Source organism: Dama dama, chromosome 20 (assembly GCF_033118175.1).
Source record: "Dama dama isolate Ldn47 chromosome 20, ASM3311817v1, whole genome shotgun sequence".
NCBI lineage: Eukaryota > Metazoa > Chordata > Mammalia > Artiodactyla > Cervidae > Dama > Dama dama.
This window is the reverse complement of record NC_083700.1, coordinates 36,633,072-36,657,170: the sequence shown is the minus strand read 5'-3', so window position 1 is coordinate 36,657,170 and position 24,099 is coordinate 36,633,072. Positions and strand designations below refer to the sequence as shown.

General features: G+C 37.9%; 1 protein-coding gene across 1 annotated transcript in view; it reads left to right on the top strand.

Moving 5' to 3' along the window:
• The window catches only part of NTNG1 (netrin G1), a 357,951-nt gene that overhangs the window by 185,265 nt on the left and 148,587 nt on the right, over positions 1-24,099 (top strand). Inside the window, exon 3 of the mRNA XM_061168444.1 lies at positions 8,042-8,682. Coding sequence (XP_061024427.1) covers positions 8,042-8,682 — 641 coding nt within the window. The remainder of the gene's footprint in view (positions 1-8,041; positions 8,683-24,099) is intronic.

Sequence of the window (24,099 nt, the reverse complement as noted above, 5' to 3'; positions counted from 1 at the left end):
CCTATACTCTCTTAAAGATGATGGTTTTCAGAAGATGGACGTCAAGTAGATCTTGGATTTGCTTTCTCATGTGAGAGAAAAATGAAGCAGTTTGTGAGATCAAATCAGATCTTTCAAGATTCAAAATGTCCAAACTAATTCTCACAATGTATGATGGTATCAGGATGCAGAACATTCCTCCCTTTGTGGTATTTTGCTCACCTTGTTTCTCTTAAGTTATTTAAACTATTGACAGCCTGCTTCAGCTTTGTGTTATTAAAATTTAAGTGTCTGTTTTCTGGTATATTTTGAGACTATTTGTAAGGCAGAAGTATTGTACCAAAGGTTTTTAAGTAGTATTTATTAAGAAAATAAAATTTAAAAAGCAATTGCCTTACCTATTATAATATCAGTTTATTACAGTGTTTTTCTGTAGATACTAACTTTCAAACCCACTTGATTCTATGAATATATATTTCTTCTTCAGTACATACCAAGTAATGAATTAGATGCTATATAGGAATCCATTTTTGTGGTTTGTGGCTTGAGAATTTTATTGCTCCTTCTTAGAAACTTGGTATTTTTGACCTCTGCAGCCTTCACCAGTTTGAAAATCCTAACCATAATCCTCTGTGGGGATTTACACAGGTGTCTATTATGGCCTGTAATCTGTGATATGGCTTCCAGCATTCTTCTTGTAGGAAGGTTAAGCCTGCCCGTCTTTATTCCTGAGTAAAAAAGTCCACACGCAGAATTGTCAATGAGCAGATGGAAACAAGCAACAGCTTCAATCAGGCCTTAAGCCCGTGTCTATGGCAGGGAGAAATCTTTGTGATGAGCAAGGGCTTCCATTAGAAACTGGAGTAGGCAGTTTTTAACTTTATAGAGTTACAAAAGTAAAATTCTTTATCCTGTATCATTCGCAGAGTAGCCACGTTTCCCATGCTCAGAGTTGAGACTCATGCTCCTCCAAATACATAGGTACTTTTGTAATAGCCATTACGTAGCATTTTAGTTGGGGCAGTCCCAGGATATGGGACAGTCCCAGGATAATGTTCAAGCTATCTTGTTACCATGAATAAGCCCTACAGTGGGGTCCCTGCCAATCAATAGGGCAGGTTACAAAGTGAAATTGGATTGCCATTTGAAGAAATCACTGCCCTTTGTTTCCAGAGGAACAATGGACACCTGGAAACACACTGTCTTGTGAGTTTTTCCCATCTGAGGACATACAGAGTCTATCCCCATAGCTGTGGTCATCAAGTGTTTTTCAGTATTGGTGGCACTTATATTTATCTTTCTGGATAAATATCCACTGGATATTTATCTGGATAAATATCTTTTCCAGATTTCTGGAAAAGATATCCACTATCTTGGATTGTGTGTGCATGTGTGCTAAATCACTTTAACTGTGTCTGACTCTTTGCAGCCCCATGGACTGTATCCCACCAGGTTCCTCTGTCCATGGGATTCTCCCGGCAAGAATACCATGGGTTGCCATGCCCTCCTCCTGAGGATCTTCCCAACCCAGGGATCAAACCCATGTCTCTTATGTCTCCAGCATAGTCAGACAGGTATTTTACCACTAGTGCCATCTGGGAAGCCACTAATTCTGATTTCCCTCTGTTCTCCCTAATGTCAACAACAAAGCTACACAGCCTGAAGAGTGAACCTCAGCATGACTGATTAAACATCAGCTCCCATACTCAGAGTAGCCTAAGTTTCATCACATAAGTCATAAAGGAGGGGCCTTTCCCCTTTATTAGAGCCAAGGAAGAATCCAGAAGTTCCAAGACCAAGAAGTTCCATGAAGGGACTGGAAGTGGGGAATCCCCTCAACCAAAAATTGCCCCTCTGATAGAAAGAGATCAATCACCAGCTTCCCAAAATCTGTCCTGCTTGGCTCCCAATGAGCTGTATTGAAAGAGGAGAAAAAGAAGTCATGTCCTGAGGGTGATCACCTAGCCTAGCAGCTAAAGCATGCTGCCCATGGTCTGTTTCTCTGAGCTGAGCCGTGGACTGTGCTACAGGTTTCTTCACCCTTTGAAAACCTTGCATTGGCAAAGCCATGTGTGTGTGTGTGTGTGTGTGCACGCCCCTTCGCTCAGCAGGTACAATTCTTTGCGAACCCATAGGCAGTAGTCTACCAGGCTCCTCTGTCCATGATATTTTCCAGGCAAGAATACTGGAACGGATTTCCATTTCTTTCTCTAGGGGATCTTTCTGACCAGGCGTCGAAGCCACATCTCTTGTGTCTCCTGCATTGGCAGGCAGATTCTTTACCATTTGGCCATACTGATGTCCATTTCAAAATCACAGTGGTCACCAGTGAAACAAACAAGAATGAGCCAGAGGCAAATGGTTGCTAGGCTTTTCTCAGTGTTTTTTACGAATCATGTAAGTATTAACCCAAATGCTTCACATAGCCACTTGTAAGCACATGCCTGCATGGCATGTAAATTTACAGGTTTGTAGCAAATCTCCCATGAGGATTCTCTATAGTTCCAACTGTCATTCCCAATAGTTTGCGAACAGGTTAAGCTTCAAAAAGTAAGTTCACAATGGTAGGAACCACAACTATTACATTATATACTACTCATATAGAATTTCCTTTTTTTTTTTTTTTTAACTCTGAAGGGTCCAGCAGATCTTAGGTAAAAGGATGTTCTTTTTAAGTATCCGATCCCATCACTTCATGGCAAATAGATGGGGAAACAGTGGAAACAGTGGCTGACTTTATTTTGGGGGCTCCAAAAATACTGCAGATGGTCATTGCAGCCATGATATTAAAAGACACTTACTCCTTGGAAGAAAAGTTATAACCAACCTAGACAGCATATTAAAAAGCAGAGACATTATTTTGGCAACAAAGGTCCGTCTAGGCAAGGCTATAATTTTTCCAGTAGTCATGTATGAATGTGAGAGTTGGACTATAAAGAAAGCTGAGTGCCGAAGAATTGATGCTTTTGAACTGTGGTGTTGGAGACGACTCTTGAGAGTCCCTTGGACTGCAAGGAGATCCAATCAGTCCATCCTAAAGGAGATCAGTCCTGAGTGTTCATTGGAAGGACTGATGTTGAAGTTGAAACTCCAATACTTTGGCCACCTGATGTGAAGAGCTGACTCATTGGAAAAGACCCTCATGCTGGGAAAGATTGAGGCCAGGAGGTGAAAGGGACGACAGAGGATGAGACAGTTGGATGGCATCACCGGCTCAATGAACATGGGTTTGGGTAGGCTCCGGGAGTTGGTGATGGACAGTGAGGCCTGGCGTGCTGCAGTCCATGGGGTGGCAAAGAGTCGGACATGACTGAGCGACTGAGCTGAACTGAACTGAACTAACAGAGGGAAGACACTTCTGTCCATAGAAATAGTAAGAACATATCTAAAATTTTATTTATTCCTCTAAGTTCTGAAAGCACATTAAAGAAGAGTAACAGCATTACACTTTGGCTACAAAGTGCTAATTAATAACTACCTTCATTTCTCCCAGTAGTAAAATATTACATTATTTTTTAAATGAAGTTAAGCATCACAGTCTTCTAATTGTTATACAAATATTGAATATTTAGCAGCAGTGCCTGTTTAATTATTTAGACATCTCTTAATGGTGTAAATATTATCAGCACAGCCATAAATATTTTCTGCTTTGTCCATAGACAATCAGCTAAGGATCTGTTCCTTGTATGACTTAAATTAAGATCTATTTAAGACTGCCTGCTGGCCACAAAATAATTACTTACACTTGCAAATGCCTGAGTCTGTTAGATTTAGCAGCTAGAAGTGTTCTTTGCTTTTGCAAGGAGGAATAAGTTGTTTTTCTTATATAAATTTTATTGTTGATTGTATTAGAGAGGATTAGGGTGTGGTTGAAATAGTTGAAATTTTAATTAATGTAATCCCTTTAACCGCAATTGTTTTCATGTTGATAATTCTCTGTAACAACAGTACTACAGATCACACCCTTGTGAAATATTTACACTAAATATTTTAGCATAAAATCTGTCCTCCAGCTTTGTCTTTCTAGAATTATAAGATTTTCAGCTTTGGCTTTCTTCTTTTCCTCTCTCACCTAACATGCAGAGAACCAGAATGACTTCTTTTTTTTCCCTCAGCTGATTTTCTGTCAATGTCATCATCTCTCAGTAAGTTATTTTGTTGTTGTTCAGTCACTTAGTCTCATGTCCGACTGTTTGCAACTGCATGGACTGCAGCATGCCAGGCTTCCCTGTCCTTCTCTATCTCCTTGAGTTTGTTCAGATTCATGTCCACTGAATCAGCGATGCCATCCAACCATCTCATCCTCTCTTGCCCTCAATCTTTCCCAGCATCAGGGTCTTTTCCAGTGAGTCAGTTCTTCGCATCAGGTGGCCAAAGCATTGGAGCTTCAGCATCAGTCCTTCCAATAAATATTCAGGATTGATTTCCTTTAGGATTGACTGGTTTGATCTCCTTGCAGTCCAAGGGGCTCTCAAGAGTCTGCCCCAGCACCACAATTTGAAAGCATCAATTCTTAATGGTCATCAATCATTAATCTCCTAAAAGAGCATGGATGCTATGAAATATGAATAGTTAAATTTTTTATGCTTGGGTTTTGGTATCTGCATTCATTAGTGTAGTTTTTCATTTGAAATGATTTGTTTACTCAATGATTTTAGTAAATCGTTGTGCTGCTAAAATTATCACTAGGAGTAGAGTCATATGAAGTATGAAATTGTTATTTTGATTAACCTCTGATTATCCCCTGTGTAAACTAGGAATTGTTCTTAATCTGCTCAAATGTTGTATTGTTCAGGTGAGATTTTCTCTCACCTCCCAGTATAAAATTACAATCAGTTTCCTTTCTCCAACACCATTCTCCCCTCCAACTGGCTTTATTTTTCTGTATAGCAGTTATCATCATGTAACATTATAAAGCATTATATATCTGTTTTTGTTTTGTTTTGTTTTTTGGTTTTTTTTTTTTAGTACATCTCGCTTGACTAAGATGGAAGCTATTCTAAAAGCAAGGACTTGGATTTGCTTACTGTTATATCCTGAGAGCCAAGACAAGTGCCTCAAATATAGTAATACTGTAAGCAGTCAATAATTACAGCTTTTCTCTCATTTTTTTTCTGGTGTCTAAGGCACCAAATCAGTGCAGAGAAATGAAAATTTCCCCTCTTCCCGGCGTGCATTTTGATAGCTGACAACTGGATGTAAGAGTAAGCATTTTTCCTGGGTTCAGTGTCTTCTCAGCCCAAGTGGAAGCATGTCTCTCTAGAACAGAAGCAAAGAGTGTAAGACTTGGCTACATCTTCATTAAAGAACTAAAGCTTTAGGTTGTGCCCTGTTGCTTGGCATTCCATCCACATGTTTGCAATTTTAAGAGTAATACAAGCAGAGAATCTCAAAGGATGCTCTCTAGGACTCTACTTATGTGGTATACAAGTAGGGATTACTAAAACCAAAAAGAAGTTCCATGGTCAAATAAGTTTCTGAAACTGGGTAGTACATGAAGCTAAGGAAGGTTCTTAATGTCAAGGCCTCTCAGAGGTATGATCATGCTCCTTAGGGCTCTCCAAGGCAAGAGGACCTGAGGCTTGGTCATAGTTCTTCTATTCTGCCAGCCTACTCTTGTTCCCATAACTAGGTTCCATATAGGGAGCTCCATTGACTTAGGAGTTGAAAGGGCCAGATCAGGTGCAGAGAAAGTGGTTTCCAGCTCCACCACTTACTCTGTTATATGACCTTGGGCAAGTTGCTTAACACTTCTCTATGCCTCAATTTTCTCTTCTGTAAAATAGAGATGAAAAGGATTACCCAGGATAATACATGTAAAGCAACTGATCCATAAGTGCTAAATAAATATAGGGTATTGTCAACACCTTTTGTCAGAGGTGGAAATGAGTGCTTCTTAAATATATATCTTCAAGCATATTTTTTAAGACAGGCTTATTATTACTGACCCATACCCAGAATCAGCTAGCTGCGTCTTTTTTTTTTTTTTGGTCTCAGCACCCTGTCCCCATCTCAAGAAGCTCTGTGTATCTAAGTGGAAGTGGAAGAAATGCTGTCTTTCAACAAGACTTAATACAAATGTCTGATAACTCACTTTGGTGTATCCCGCAGAGCTGATTTCCTGTGTTTCAGTATCCTTGACCTCAGATGAAGACACTTTTGTCAGGAGAAAGGTGGTAGCATCCATGTTAATGATTGTGCAGATGGCTACATGCTGGTAAATTTTGAAGTGACCATATTTTTTCAGTAAATTTCAAATGAAGGTGTGATTTGTATAAATCTGACCCCTTCCAGTAAAATGTGCATTTCCATATATTTAGAATTTATAAATCCTGACAGATTCCACAATATTTATAGCCCTCCATAAAAAGTCTTTGCCAGTTTGCAGAGCTATGCATTTGGCTCTCTGGTATGCTTAAAAGAGTTTAAATAATAATAAATTTGGTGATTTATTCCACCTGGAACAGAAATTTATCCCCCCCCCCCCCCTTGGCTCATTTTGAAGGGGATACTATAAATAGTGCCACAGACGCTGGGATCAGGAATAGGATATTGAAATTCAAGAGAGAACAGAAACATTTCCACTATCACTGATGCCTTGAATATATTTTTAAAACAGTTCTGTTCCTCAAATAATGTACCTTCTCTCCTTTCTCCTGCCCCTTCTCAGTTATACTCAGACCCCCAAACCTGTTGCCAGCTTTGGGATTCAGTTGCATTAATGGGAAAGAGAGAGTGAAAGTTTTAGCTGACTAGATAGGAGGAAGTTGCCTCTAGGGAGGCTGAAGCAAGTCTCCAATGTTCATCTCATATTTCAAAGGAGTCAGCCAGTAACTGAGCATCAGTGTCTAAAGTGTAAATTCATTATTTGAGACTCAGCTTATGCATCCTGCAGATATGATGGAAAGCTCCTAGTTCATGAAAAAAAAAGGAAAAAAAAAAAGCCTAGGGACAATGTCAGAGGATTGAATCTTTTACCCATCCGTGGTTATAATTACCCACTACAGGATAATAGAGAAATACCTGAATAGTTGACTCCAAATGATACTATTTTTTAAAAACACAAAATGAAACCCAAATTGAAAGGCCAATTGTTTGCTATGAAACCTGAGAGCAGCCATTTAGTTTCACATAAGTGGTGTTGTAACTTGTGATATGACAAGGAGACTTTTCAGTTTCTTGTTGGAGTGGAACGTGAATTAGCCTTTGTGTGAAAGAAAATAATAATAATGGCTAACATCCACGGAGAGCTCACTGTGGGCCAGCACAGAGTAAACACATCAAGTCATTGTGACCCTTTGCAAAAACCTTCTAATTAAGTGCTGGCTTTTCCTGTCCTGATAAGTTGGAGCACACCCCCGCCCAAAGTCTTTCCTGCACGATCCCCTTGCCTCTAGCTAATAGGATGGCAGATGTTTGGACCAAGCCCCAGAGCCTGGAGTGTACCACATTTTAATGATTTGTGGTGAACAAAGTAAATGCTTTAAAAGCAAGCTTTATGAAGCAGGGACCCTGTTAAGAGTGATGGATTTGAGGTGAAGCAAAATGAAACTGAATGTTGTATGGGGGTATTGTCTCCCAAGCAAACCTATGGTTCATTGCAAATTCTAAAGCTTCACTTGAAAAATGACTTTTTAAAAACCTGTGCTCTTGAGGAACGCCCTTGAGGTACAGAGAAATCTCCTTGCTTTTCTATAGCATCTTTCTAAGGGGATGCGGAAGTATTGAGCTATTAGACAGTTGCTCCGTGTCTTTGTGCTTCTGGGATCACATTATGGGTCTAACACATATGGGATAAATAAACTGTTTCATTTCTTAAAGATCATGGAAGGAAACAAGACAAGAAAATTACCATATTGTCTCTCTCTGTCTGTCTCTCTCTCTTTTTTAAGCTATTAAAGAGGAGAATCCAGTTATGGCAAATAAAAATGACTGCTGCAAACAGGTTTTTTTTTTTTTTTTTCTTCCTTTTCCTCCTAGCCTCCTACTTAGTAATAGCAATATGGCAAGATTTGTGTCATAGCAGTGTTTTGACGCGCCCTCTTTTGTTCTTCTTCCATAGGGCAACCCCTACATGTGCAATAATGAGTGTGATGCAAGTACCCCAGAACTGGCACACCCACCTGAACTGATGTTTGACTTTGAAGGAAGACATCCCTCCACTTTTTGGCAGTCTGCTACTTGGAAAGAGTATCCCAAGCCTCTCCAGGTTAACATCACTCTATCTTGGAGCAAAACTATCGAGCTAACAGACAACATAGTTATTACCTTTGAATCCGGGCGTCCAGACCAAATGATCCTGGAGAAATCTCTTGACTATGGACGAACGTGGCAGCCGTATCAGTATTATGCCACAGACTGCTTAGACGCTTTTCACATGGATCCTAAATCCGTGAAGGATTTATCACAGCATACGGTCTTAGAAATCATTTGCACTGAAGAGTACTCCACGGGTTATACGACAAATAGCAAAATCATCCACTTTGAAATCAAAGACAGGTTCGCCTTTTTTGCCGGACCTTGGTTACGCAACATGGCTTCCCTCTACGGACAACTGGATACCACCAAGAAACTCAGAGATTTCTTTACAGTCACAGACCTGAGGATAAGGCTTTTGAGACCCGCTGTCGGGGAAATATTTGTAGATGAGCTACACTTGGCACGCTACTTTTACGCAATCTCAGACATAAAGGTGCATGGAAGGTAAGAAAACAGTTGTTTGGCTTGAATGAAAATGGGTGTGTCCAAAGAAAAGGCCAGTTTGCTGGTTGTGCAGCCGTAGAGTGACATTTGTCACTTTCTATTGCAAGATTTTCTCAGGATTACTGGCCTAGAGGTAAGTTCTGAGGCATTTGAGACCCTCAGCAGTAATTTGTGATCCCAGACTTGCTGTCATTGATCCTGAACCTGGCGGGATTTCATAGCATTTAAACCAAAGGCGAAAAAGAAAAGCATTCTTACTTGAGACCAAGGAACTCTCTAGGTCAGGGGGTGGTTTAAGTCCTTAAGGCAATGAAGCCAGGGCAACAAAGCCAGCGTCTCTGTAAAAGGAACTGAAAAACAGGAAATACATCTTACTATTGTTTTTGAATTGAAGAGAGGGTTTCAGCATGGTGCCACTCTATGTTTATGTTTTGTTACATAATATTTAAAAAGTTCTGAAAATGAAAATTATATCTCTTTACATTTATTAAATCAGAACCAAAAGCATTTAGGAAACATTGCATTTGTTAAAGAGGGGAAAGCTTTACTTTTCAGGCTTTTGGATGTTATTATCTTAAAACAATAAGCTGTCATTTAAAATATGAGTCAGGCTGTCTTCATTTTGTCAGTCAATTACAGACTGACCAAAGTTCAAATGCATTAATGCTCACAGTCAGGTATATCTTTGTTTTGATAATATACCAGAGACACAGTTGAGCAGGTTTCCAAGGACTTTGAAGACATTTAAATAAAAAACTTGAATAATGAGAACCAAGACCACCAACAGAGATTTTCAACCTAATTTTTGTGTGGCATATTACCAGAATAACCAGCTGATGGGAGTTGAAGCTTGGGATGATGAGGTAGGAAAACTAAATATAAGAGTGAAGTACAGAGCACAATGGGGGGAAAAATGGAAATGTGAAGCAGAGCAAAAATCATTCTAAAAATGCCAATAGAGCTTTAAATCAAATATATGACAATAAGAATACAAACAGTACATATATCATGTAGCTTTAGTTAACTGTGTAGGTTTATTTAATCATGTATGTAAACAGTGCATATATTGTGTGTGTTTAGCTAAACAACAAGTCAGGATTCATTAAGTTTACTGGCTTCCAGCATCTCTTATGGCAGCCTAGTCCTCAGAGACTAGAGAAGTGTTGAGACTCCCTTGGCTTTCAGAGAGTTGTCTCAACCCACCTTTAGTGATAATGCTTATACACTTGTGCACTAGAAGAAGTGGTCACTGCTGCTAAGTGAGGGCCATAGCGGGCATACAGAATGAGGTGGTGGGCATGAACTCAGTACAGTGGCAAAGGGATTTTACCATATGGAATCTTACTTATGGAGGGTAGCAGGAACTGATGGCCACCTATTCTCAGCTTTGTTCTAGCTTCACGTTTCTCATGGAAGAGTCGAGTCTTTAGCAATGGAGCCTCTTTAAAAAGCCTCTTTAACCAAGGCTTGGTGAAGTTTGGTGAAGTTATCTCTAGAGCAATATCTGAAATATTCTGAAAGAAACATGCAGTGGTTCAATATTGAGCTTGTGAGTTCTAGGGTTCATATATTACCAGGGTATAATGAGAGAGCAGTATGGAGCTCTGACCTTAAATATGAGCTTGTGATTTATAATAAAAAGCAGCTATTGTACTTGTGAATATTTTAGCACAATATCAGTTTCCAGTATCTTATTCTCAGGAACATGTAATATATAAAAATAGTTGACGTTGATATTGTTAATAATAGCAAACCATAACAAAGTAACAGGTATTCTGTTTATCTACAAGAATAATTGCAAAATTAAATTTGAATCCCAGTATGATCTATATTGTTAAGTAGAATCACCTAGGTCAGTTTACTTACAGTTTGAGAACTCCTTAATCTAAGCCAAAATCTTTATAGTCCAATTTCTCTAAAACTCTCATTTTGCACTTATAAAAAGGGTAGTCTTGTGATGTTCTTTGGCTGGGAAATAACCATTGTTGGGCCTTATTTCTATCATTAAATATTTGTTTTTGTTTCCTCTGAGTAGTCAAGAGAGTGTAAAGTATATTTTAAAAGCTAAAGGCACTTTTGTGCATTCTTTACTGGGGTCAAACATACTGTCACTTAAAGGTGCCATGGTAGAAGTGTAGAATCCCATCAGATTTATCAGTTCTCTTTTAGCCCTCATTCTAGTACTGTCTTCAACTGCATTTCCAAACTGAGGAGTTTGGAGGAGCCCTCCTCCCTTCTCTGGAACTCACCTCCTCTGTCTTTTCCTGTTCACCAGTCAACTGTAAGCTGGTAAGGAAGCAGCTGGGCTAAAGAGAAAGGTCCAATAGAGGTGAGCCCCTTCCATTAGGTTCCACTCTGTCAGTTACAAACTCTGTCCAAATTCCTCAGGGCAGAACTGATGCTGGCATGTACTATGCTAGGCACCAGATGGCTGGGGTATTTTTAGTCTTAGAGGAGGGACTAAAGAACTAAGGCCTGATGGCTCAGGCGTGTCTCCAGCTTCTAAGTTATATAAGGAAGATGGAGCCACCAAAGGGGACTGTTAAGTTGTTGCCTGGTTCACAGCCCTTTCAGCAAAGAAACTGATATAGAGTTGAAACTTCCCATTGGGTTAAAATCCTGAGTTTTCTTCTTCCTGCCTAGTAAATAATCTATAGAGGGATTGAACATTAATTAATCATCTCTAAAATAAAGTTCTAAAAGTTTCTTTTCAAGAATATTATAAATACAAACTTTCCAAAATATAACTGAAGTCTTTGCTTCCCTCAGCCCACTCTTCTCCAGCCTTGATGTGATTGCAACGTTTAACTTACTTTTACATGTCTGTGTCTGATCATGATAATAGACATGTTTCCATCTGTCATTCCACCTCCACCCCCACCATAATGTGAGAATTGACATGAGTTGTCTGGGGAAAATGGGTAAATTTCCTTACAATAGTGGACACATAATACTACAGGTTTTTTCTGCTTGAAATATTAAGCTATGAAACAAAAACAGTGGAGTGTCTTTGTTTGAATTGACTGAAGACTATGACCTCCATTTCTCCACTTCCTGTGCACGTATGCATGTAGCCTTTATGTTTTATGCTGGCTAGTATAATTTTCTGTAAAAAATGGTGTTTTGATTGTTACTAAACCAGTGTAGCATTTATGTTCTTTTTTAGCATGTGACACATCTGATACCAGTTTCACTAGTGACAACAACTATAATCACATCATAAAAATTTTATTCCTCTTTTGCCCACACTTTTTTGGCTTCCATTTACTCCATCTTATTGTGTAATTTATTAAGATAATGGAGGAAAAAGGAGACGCATGGCTGTTGGCATTCTTAGTGATTCTGTGTTACTTACATTGTTCAATAAACCTGATAATCTTCATGGACTAATTCTGACTTATGGATGTCCTGCTTCAGTAAATCAGGGTGATTTTCTCTAGTGAATAATAGAGGAGTGAGTGTGCCAGTACCTTAATTAAAGAGTGGCTCTCTTAGTCTTGATCTCATTTTAATTTACAGGGTAATACTACAATAATATTACTAATGGAAAGTACATTAAAGGGCATCAAGTAGCATTAACTGTATTAAATTATGGTACTTGTGTTAATTAACTGCTGAAGCAAGATGGTTCTAATGGCCAAAAAGGTCATCTAATGCATAAATAAAATCTACCCAGATGAGGGGTGAGAGGAAAAGTGAAGAGAAGATGTTTGTTCTGAACATCTTTTTTATACAGACAGAGAGTTAAATGCCCAGGCTGTTAAATACAGATAATGTCCAAAATGTATTCTTAGTTACACAATTGGAAGTTCTGCTTTTTAAGTGTTTTGTTTCTGTCTAAAGTTTACAGATTTAAATTAATCAAAAAGTAAACATTATATTTCTCACATAGATTAGACTTTATAGAATATAAATTCAATATTATTGTTTCTTTGAGGTGAAGAGCTTCAAGGAAGTAATGTGATTTACTGTAATAATTGTCCCATCTGAAAGATCGATGATCACTGGACAATGTGTTCATTGTTTTGTAAGATATGTTGTCAGCAATATATCATATATAAGGTAATAGAAAAAATTTTTTCAACCTCTAGAAGATTTAGCATAGGATTGTAAGAACTTTTCTCAGTGGTAGAAAACACTAATGAACATCTCCATTACTTACCTTATTACACAATATTCCTAAACGTAATTATCAATATTTTTTTCTCAGTGGTGTTTACTCATTTCTTAACACCTTCAGGGCCTACGCAAGCTCTCTACAGGCAGTTGGCTGTCAGTTACTATTTACAGGATTGACTTTGCCCTCTATGCCTCCGTCTATCTTTAAGAAAGGAGCCAGGAAGCACTAGCACAGAAGCTCCACTTCTACACAGTTTTGGGTCCTTCCTGCCCTTCACTGATGCCCCAGCTTAGAACCACAGCCTCCCTGCCTAGTCTCAGGAGCTGGGAGAGTCCAGGGGCAGAAGTATTCTCTTTAGGTGTCAGGAGTGAGAAAGGCCCCCCTCTACTCTAACCTCAGAAAGAATAAGATATACTCGTAAGCCCTTACTATAAAATATGACTGCTGTGGTATTTGCTCTAACTGGGACAAAGTGTGGTTGAAACTCACTTTCTTGAAGCAAGGTTTTCAAATGGTTAGTGCACAAACATGTGATATTAGGTAAGTAGAAACACCTGTGGAAACTTAAAAGTATAAAAGCACCTAAGCATTCTTCAGTTGTTTTTTTTTTTTTTTCAAATAATTTGGAAAACACATGTAATACAAAAGTGCTCTGCCAATTATAAAAGACTGACATTTACCCTACAAATTTTCCTACTCTTTTTCCTAGCTGCAATTTGAATAAGTCCACTAAAATATTTACTCTTCACCTCTCCTGTGAGAGGCATCCTGAAGGGTGCTTTTGACACGTTTGGCCTGGCATTTGTCCATTCTTCACAGTTAGTCCTAATTATTATTGGATTTTGCTACTGCTTAACAGACTCTGCTTTTATAATACCTTTCTTCTTTCTGTTACCCGAAAAGACTTTACCTCTGCCCTGGGACAGATACTGGGCTAGACAGTGGCTATACAGAGATGCAGAAGGCAGAGTCAATGCCTTCAAGGAACTGATATCCAGAAGGGGACCAGACATGGAACAAAACATGATGACAGTTTGGGTTAAATGCTTTTATTGTGTGAATGTGTAAAGTGCCCTGGAAACAGAGCAAGAAATACTAACAATCTGGGCAGCCTAGCAAAAGCTTTGATGAGGATAACACTTGCGTGGTATCTTGAAAATGTGCCTTAGAATGCCAAGCAGCCAGTGCAGAATGAATATCCTAGGTTACAAATTATGCTTTACAACAACAAAGCATGTTGAGGAACTCCATTTAGTGAGGAATTGGTGGGGTGGACAAATCCTGGGGGACATTCTTCCGTCTTCTTCCTGAGGACCTTTAGCATCTCCAAAAACCTTGAAGGATTCCTGCAGCTGGGTATCTGAGTTCTCTATGTCACAGGAAATCTAAGATTATATGGGTTCTAATATATCAACTAAGTATAGGTGAGAAGCATTCAAGGCAATGGTGTTAAGGGATGATGCAGTATGGCTATATTAACAAGGAAATACAGAGTGAGACAAGGAGAACGGTAACATGGCTTAATTGTGGAGCAACTGTAACTGCAAGTCTTGATGTGCAAATGGAGTCTGTGAAAGTTCTCCAAATTCCATAAAAAGCCATCAGAGCATAAGGGCTTAATATTTGCTTACAAAGTCTATAGGACTTGGCAACCAATCAGATTTCAAAGAAGGAAAGACTTTAGTAGAGATCCAAGTGGAGATTCCAGTAAAGAATTTGCAAATATTGCCCTGGTGTCCCAGAGAGAGGTTTGCATTAGAAATGTAGGTTTGAAAATTATCACTTTACATGTGATCGCTGAAGTTTAGGGAACGGACAACACTGATATGATAAGTGTTTTCCCTTATAACTTATAAGGGAAACTTATAAAGGAAACTTTTTCCTTTATAACTTATAAATGACTTTTATAAGGGCTTCCCAGGCAGATCAGTGGTAAAGAATTCACCTGCCAATGCAGGAGACACAGGTTCGATCCCTGAATTGGGAAGATCCCCTGGAGACGGAAGTGGCAACCCACTCCAATATTCTTGCCTGGGAAATCCCATGGACAGAGGAGCCTGACGGGCTACAGTCCATGAGGTTGCACAAGTCAGACACGACCTAGTGACTAAACCATCACCATCATCATTTATAGAACATTTACAGAACTCCCTGGAGTACTATCATTTAAGAGGTAATTTTTTAAAAAATATTTATTTGTTTATTTATTTACTTATATGGCTGTACCAGGTCCTAGTCTTAGCATGCAAATTCTTAGTTGTGGCATGTGGGATCTAGTTCCCTGATCAGGGATTGAACCCAGGCCTCCTGCATTGGGAGCTCGAAGTACTAGCCACTGGACCACCAGGGAAGCCCCAAGAGATAATTTTTAAAAGAAATTAAGAAAAACTCTGAGAAACAGAAGGAAATCAGAAAAGAGGGGAATGAGTTAATTCCCCTGTTAATATTTAAGTAGTATGCCTTTACATTTGTACAGCACGCAGGTTATAAGATTCTTATCAGATACCTTCTTTCCTTTAATCCTTACAAGTAGCCTGTGAGGCAGGTGCCATTAATTCTATCTTATAGATGAGGAAACTGAGGACCAGACAAGTTCCATACTTTCTTTTAAACATCCTATACATGTTAAAGTAACAAAATCAGGTTGCTATTTACAAACTTCATATTTTCTATCATGCTCTTGTAGCCACACTACCCTGAAGCAAGCTCAGTAGACATAGAAGACCCAGAATATCCTCCTCCCCAAAACCCATCTTTAAATGGCAATAATGAACCAATAAGTCTTATGGCTGTATCCTTCTTAGAATGTTCTGGAAGCCACCTCTCCAAGACTTGTGACCCAGTACAGTTATCCCCACTTTGCTTTTTACAGAAGATCTATGTTAATATCTGTTTTTGCTAACCAAAAGGAATCTGAAGAGGATTTTTACCTTTATTTAAGAATGAGAAAAGCAAAAATAGCGTTTAGGGATTGTTCCACAGCAAGCCCTTTTGGAGGCAGCATGCTCCATGAGCGGCCTGGTGAGAGCTGCATCACCAGGCCCCTTCCCTGGAAACTACACTCAGCATCTCAGCATCAAGGCTCCATAGTTTTGATCTGGGTCTGTGAGTTTCTGTGCTCTATCTCAGTTTATTCCATGCATCTGTTAGCAAGATGTGTCCTAAGGTAATTACTTCTTCATTTTAAACCTTTTAGCTTATGAAAGGTTTCTCAGAAATGCCCTGTTTTCAGATAGTGAAGGAAACTTGCATTTCATTACACCAGATTGCAGTGTATTTATCTGAACTTCTTATTTCATTTTACCAACTTTATAATGTGTAATTGGGCTAATTTGTCATATTGTATTAGATCTAAGTGTTTTACAGCTAAAACAAAATTATGATAGTTGCTCATTTTCTGAGGGAGAAAATAAATGAACTTAATTTTCTCAATATTAATTTTTCTCATATTTTCCATAGCCCTTTAATACCTGCAACTACTTCCACTTAATAGACATCATCAAACACTGAAACAATACACAAACATTAATGGATAAACTTGGAAATAGCCAACTACCTTAGTTTATTTAAGAAAGTTTATCTTTCAGTTGAGAGCAATCAAATTTTCCTTTTAACTTCTTATATAAGTCCACATTCTGTCTTCTGGAACTGTAGTGGATGTGTGCTGCCTCTTTCATACATTTGCAAATGATTCTATCCCTTGAATTCTTTTTTCAAAGTAAATTTAACCATTAACCAATGTCATCCCAAAACTTTCATTTTAATTTCCTCTTCTTTTCAAAAGAAAACGAAATTCAATAAATGAGAGCATTCAGATGAAAAACTTAATAACCATACTTAAAAATAAAAAACAATACAAAGCGTTGCTACTTAACTGCAGTGGAAATGCTTAAAATAAAGGTTTATGGTATGAATCCATGTTAAGTGGACAACAGAGTGCCCTTCTGATTCAGAGTATATTTTTTAAATCCTTGAGGATTTCTTGAATTATAAAGAGATTATATGTATAAGCAGCTCATTTTCCTTTGAGATTTGTACCATTATAAGGAGAGAATATGTCTAATAATTTCTCTAATTAAATTATGAACTTCATTAGTGTGCAGAAAAACAACCCTGTTTAGGGGCTTGTCTCTTTATCCTAACTTCCCAGTGCTAGAGATTTTTTTAAACTAGTGGATCGTTGGGACTTCCCTGCTGGCCCAGTGGTTAAGATTCTGAGCTCCCAATGCAGGGGGCCCAGGTTCGATCCCTGGTTAGGGAACTAGATCCCACATGCTGCAACTAAGACCTGGTGCAGCCAAATAAATGAATAAAACTTTTAAAAAAAAAATAATAAAAATAAACTAGTGGATCGTTAAAGGGAAGATGTCTCCTTTATAAGAAACAAAAGGATATTTTTCCTCCCTCACTTAATTGAGCATTTTTATAGGAAGTTATGTTCTGGCTCCATCTATATGACCAATCAGTGGGAAACAGACATACACTTAGCTTTTCTGTCCAGCTTCAGAACACATGTTTTTTTATTCTAATTCAGTGGTTGTCTTCTTTGGAAGGTCTTGATTTTTTTGTCCCTAGGATCAAAGGTATTTCATAACACATTAGGAGTTCGTGGCCACTGGTTGATATTTAGTGTAAGAGATTTTATGGATCTGTGTGACCAGTGATTCAGTAGAGACATTATTTCCATTCATTCTCCAAATATAAGAACAAAAGTGTTAAGGTCCTGGTTTTTAATCATAGTAATTTGACTGTGTGGATAGATATATTGATTTTGTAGTCATATAAACTCCAATTCATTAAGCCACTTTTAGAATAAAAAATGTTAGCATAATCAGAATTAACTGTGCTGTATATAAATTCATGATTGCTATTTCTGCCTCCTTTTTATAGGTAAGAAAACTAGAAAACTATATCTAAACAAGATCAACAATTAGTGGCAAAGGAATTTTTTTGCTTTTTTATTTAAAAATTTTAATAAAATCTTAAAGGTTACTTTCCATTTATACTTATTACAAAATATTGGTATATTCCTCATGTTATATAATGCATTCTTGACACTATCTTATACCCAATACTTTGTATTTCCCACTCCCCCACCTGTATGTTGCCTCCACCCCACTGGTAACCACTAGTTTGTTCTCTATATCTGTGAGTCTTCTTTTTTGTTTTATTCATTAGTTTGTTGTAATTTTTAATTCCACATTTAAGTGATATCATATAGTATCTTTCTTTGTCTTATTTACTACACTAGCATAATGCCCTCCAGTTTCATTCATGTTACTACAAATGGCAAGAGTTCATTCTTTTTTATGACTGAATGTATTCAATTATACAAGTATACCACATTCTCTTTATCCATTCATCTGTGGGTGGACACTTAGATTGCTTCCATATCTTGGCAATTCTAAATAATGCTGTTAGGTATCTTTTCAAATTAGTGTTTTTGCTTTTTGCAGGTACATACTTAGGAGTTGAATTGCTGGGCAATAATGTAGTGCTATTCTTAGTATTTGGAGAAATCTCCATACTGTTTTCCACAATGACTGCACCAGTTTACACTCCCATTATCAACATACAAGAGTTCCCATTTTTTCCACATCCTCACCAACATTTGTTATTTGTGTTCTTTTTGATAAGAGCTGTTCTGGCAGGTGTGAGGTGATATCTCATTGTGATTTTAATTTGCATTTTGCTGGTGATTTGTGTGTTGAGCATCTTTTCATGCACCTGCTAGGCATCTGCATTTCCTCTTTGAAAAAGTGCCTATTCAGTTCTTCTGGCCATTTTTTAAAATTGGGTGGTTGTTTTTGATGTTGAGTTATATAAACTATATATACTGGATATCAACCCCTTATAAGTCATATCATTTGCTAATATTTTCTTCTGCTTAGTAGGTTGTCTTTTTGTCAATGGTTTTCTTTGCTGTGCCAAAGCCTTTTAGTTTAATTAGATCCCATTTGTTTTGTTTTTCTCTTATTTTCTTTACTTTATGAGAAGGATCCGAAAAAATATTGCTGTGATTTATGTCAAAGAATGTTCTGCCTGTGTTTTCTTTTAGGAATTTTATAGTATCCATTCTTACACTTAGATCTTTAATCAACTTTGAGTTTATTTTGAATATAATATTAGAGAATACCTAGAGACAAATGAAAATATGATGATTCAAAACCTGTGGGATGCAGAAAAAGCAGTTTTAAGAGGGAATTTTATAGCAATACAAACTTACTTCAGGAAACAAGAAATATATCAAATGAAGAATCTAACTTTATACCTAAAGGAAGTAGAGAAAGAAGAGCAAATGAAGCCTAAAGTTAGTAGAAGGAAAGAAATAAAGATCAGAGCAGATATAAATGAAATAGATCCTACACACACAAAAAAAGAAAAGATCAATGGGACTATTAATAAAAGCTGATTTTTTGAAAAATGTAAACAAAATTGATAAACTTTTAGCCAGACTCATTGAGGGAAAAAAAAGGAAAGTGAAAGTAGCTCAGTCATGTCCAATTCTTTGTGACCCCCAAAGGAATTGTCCAGGCCAGAACTGGAGTGGGTAGCCTTTCCCTTCTCCGGGGAATCTTCTCAATCCAGAGATCGAACCCAGGTCTCCAAAGGGAGAGGTCCCAAATCAATATAAGCAGAAATGAAAAAGAAGTTACAACTGACACCACAGAAATACAAAGACTCATAAGAGTCTGCTATGAACAACTATATGCCAAAAAATGGACAGCCTAAAAGAAATGAACAAACTCTTAGAAAGGTACAATCTCCCAAAACTCAACCAGAAAAAAAAAGTAGAAAATAGGAACAGATCAACTTCCAGTAAGGCAATTGAAATAGTAATTTTAAAATGCCCAGCAAACAAAAATCCAGGACCAATGGCTTCACAGATGAATTCTGCCAAACTCTTTAGAGGATTTAACACCTAAACTTCTGAAACTCTTACAAAAAACTGTAGATGAAGGAACACTTCTGAACTCATTCTTTGAGGTCACCATTACCCTGATACCAAAATAAGACAAAATTATTACAAAACAAGAGAATTACAGGCCAATATCATTGATGAGCATAGATACAAAAATCCTCAACAAAATACTAGCAAACTGAATCCAACAATTCATTAAAAGGGTTATATGCCATGATCAAGTGGAATTTATCCCCAAATGCAAGAATTTTTCAATATCCATAAATCAATCAGTGTAATATACCACATTAACAAATTGAAGGATAAAAGTCATATGATCTTTTCAATAGATGAAGAAAAGGCTGTTGATAAAATTCAGCATCCATTTGTGATAAAAACTCTCCAGAAGGTAAGCAAAGAGGTCTCCCTCAATGTAATAAAGGTCGTATATGACAAACGCACAGATAACATCATACTCAATGGTGAAGAGCTGTTTATTTCTGTGAAAAGTTCTTTATTTTCCTCTAAAATTTGGAAAGAGACAAGCATGCCCACTCTCACCACTTCTATTCAACATAATTTTGGAGGTCCTAATCACAGTAATCAGTGAAGGAAAAGAAATAACAGGAAGCCAGATTGGAAAGAAAGAAATAAAACTCACTGTTTACAGAAGACATTATACTATACATCGTTGTTGTTTTTGTTCAGTCACTAAGTTGTGTCCGACTCTGCAATTCTACAAACTGCACCACACTAGGCTTCCCTGTCCTTCACTGTCTCCTGGAGTTCGCTCAAACTTATATCCATTGAGTTGATGATGCCAGTCATAAACTATACATAGAAAATCCTAAAAATGCCACCAGAAAACCACTAGAACTTATCAGTGAATTCAGTTAAGTTGCAGGGCACAAAATTAATATACAGAAACCTGTCACATTTCTATATACAGTGAAGTGAAAGAAGCAATCCCATTTACAATTGCATCAAAAATTATAAAATACTTAGGAAGAAACCTACCTAAGAAGGCAAAAGACCTTTACTCCAAAGACTATAAGATGCTGTTGAAAGAAACTGAAGACAACACAAACAGTTGAAAATATGTGCTGTGTTCTTGGATTGGAAGAATCAATATTATTAAAGTGACCATACTACCCAAGGCAATCTACAGATTCATTGTAATCCCTTTCAAAATACCAATGGCATTTTTCACACAAAAATTTGAAATTACTTATGTTTTGGCTGATGAGTTCATTGCTGAACCACTTGAAAAAAAAGTTGAAAGAATGAATTGTTGTTCAGTCACTAACTTGTATCCGACTCTTAGCTACCTCATGAACTGCAGCACACCAGGCTTCCCTGTCCTTCATTATCTCCCTGAGTTTGCTCAAACTTATGTCCATTGAGTCAGTGATGTCATCCAACCATCTCATCCTCTGTCACCCCTTTCTCCACTTGCCCTCAGTCTTTACCAGCATCAGGGTCTTTTCCAAAGAATTGGCTCTTCGCATCAGGTAGCCAAAATACTGGAGCTTCAGCTTCAGCATCAGTCCTTCCAATGAATATTCAGGGTTGAGTTTCCTTTAGGATTGACTGGTTTAATCTCCTTGCTGTCCAAGAGTCTTCTCCAGCACCACAGTTTGAAAGCATCAATTGTTCGGCACCCAGCTCTTTTTATGCTCCTCCTCTAACATCTGTACATGATTACTGGAAAAACCGTACCTTTGACTATACAGGCCTTTGTTGGCAAAGTGATGTCTCTGCTTTTTAATATGCTGTCCAGATTTGTCATAACTTTTCTTCCAAGGAGCTCGTGTCTTTTAATTTCATGTCTCCAGTCACAGTTTGCAGTGATTTTGGATCCCAGAAAATAAAATCTGTCACTATTTCCATTGTCTCCCCATCTATTTGCCATGAAGTGATGGGAACAGATGTCATGATCTTTGTTTTCTCAAGGTTGAATAGCCTAGGTTTAAAATGTGTGATATAAGAGACTCACAGATATCATTGGTCCAAAGATCCCAATCCAGAATATTAAGATATATAATTGGGATGGCTACTGTGTCAGCTCTTTTCTTGCCTATGACTGGTGCCTAAAACAACTGATATTGTGCTGGGAATGTGTTGAGAGGACAAGGCACAAAACATCAGGATCTCAATATCATTATTTGTCTTATTTTAGAAGGAAAGAGTGGCACTATTGGTAAAGAATGTAGATGTGAGAGGTGCAGGTTTGATCACTGAGTCAGGAAGATCTCCTGGAGTAGGAAATAGCAACATGCTCCAGTTGCCTGAAAAATCGCATCGACAGAAGAGCCTGTCGGGCTACAGTCTGTGGGGTCACAAAAGACAAGACACGACTGCGTGATTGAACACAGAAGGAAACATTGAGAAGATCAAGAGAAATAGGTTTTAAACAAGGTATTCTCATCTTCAAAATGAGATTGTTATACTTGATTTGTGTTTCTCAAAATTTTCTTCAAATAAAGGTTGTAATGGTCAAAGACTTGGGAAATGTTATTTGCAGAATTTCCTTCTAGGAGAATTACAGTATATTATATTAATATGTGAGCATATTAGAGACCCTGACATATCCTACAATAAAGGAACATTTCCACTTTATTTCACCAGAGCCTCCCAAAATACTTAGTCAAAATCCTCTCTATTGGTGCCCCATCTATTTGCCATGGAGTAATGGAACCAGATGCCCTGATCTTAGTTTTTTGAATGCTGAGTTTTAAGGCAGCTTATTCACTCTCCCCTTTCACCTTCATCAAGAAGCCTTTTAGTTCCTCTTCAATTTCTGCCATAAGGGTGGTTTCATCTGCATATCTGAGGTTATTGATATTTCTCCTGGCAATCTTGATTCAAGCTTGTGCTTCATCCAGCCTGCATTTTGAATAATGTACTCTGAATATAAGTTAAATAAGCAGGGTGACAATATACAGCCTTGACCTACTCTTTTCCCAATTTGGAACCAGTCTGTTGTTCCATGTCCAGTTCTAACTATTGCTTCCTGACCTGAGTACAGATTTCTTGGGAGGCAGGTAAGGTAGCCCGGTATTCCCATCTCTTCAAGAATTTTCCACAGTTTGTTGTGATCTACACAATTAAAGGCTTTGGCGTAATCAATAAAGCAGATGATATTTTTCTGGAACTCTCTTGCTTTTTCAGTGACCCAGTGGATGGTAGGCAATTTGATGTCTGGTTCCTCTGCCTTTTCTAAATCCAGCTTGAATATCTGGAAGTTCTCAGTTCACATACTGTTGAAGCCTGGCTTTGAGAATTTTGAGCATTGCTTTGCTAGCACATGAGATTAGTGCAATTGTGCCGTAGTTTGAACACACTTTGGCATTGCCTTTCTCTGGGATTTGAATGAAAAATTATCTTTTCCAGTCCTGTGGCCACAGCTGAGTTTTCCAAATTTGCTGGCGTATTGAGTTCAACATTTTCACAGTATCATCTTTTAGGATTTGAAATAACTCAATTGGAATTCCATCATCTCCACTAGCTTTGTTCATAGTGATATTTCCTAAGGCCCACTTGACTTTGCATTCCAGGATGTCTGGCTCTAGGTGAATGATCACACCATTGTGGTTATCTGGGTCATGAAGGTCTTTTTTGTATAGCCCTTCTATGTATCCTTGCCACCTCTTCTTAATATCTTCTGCTTCTGTTAGGTCCATACCATTTCTGTCCTTTATTTTGCCCATCTTTTCATGAAATGTTCCCTTGGTGTCTCTAATTTTCTTGAAGAGATTTCTACTCTTTCCCATTCTATTGTTTTCATCTATTTCTTTGCATTGATCACTGAGGAAGACTTTCTTGTCTCTCCTTGCGGTTCTTTGAAACTTTGCTTCCAAATGGGTATATCTTTCCTTTTCTCCTTTGCCTTTAGCTTCTCTTCTTTTCTCAGCTACCTGTAAGGTCTCCTCAGACACCCATTTAGCCTTTTTGCATTTCTTTTTCTTAGGGATGGTCTTGATCACTGCCTCCTGTACAATGTCACAAACCTCTGTCCATAGTTCTTCAGGCACTTTGTCTATCAGATCTAATCCTTTGAATCTATTTTTCACTTCCACTGTATAACCGTAAGGGATTTTATTTAGGTCATACCTAGATGATCTAGTGGTTTTCACTACTTTCTTCAATTTAAGTCTGAATTTGGCAATAAGGAGTTCATGATCTAAGCCACAGTCAGCTCCTGGTCTTGTTTTTGCTGACTGTATGGAGCTTCTCCATCTTTGACTGCAAAGAATATAATCAATCTGATTTCAGTATCGACCATCTGGTGATGTCCATGTGTAGAGTTGTCTCTTGAAATTGAACTAAAAGATTCTTGCTCCTGTAAGCAAAGCTATGACCAACCTAGACAGCACATTAAAAAGCAGAGACATTA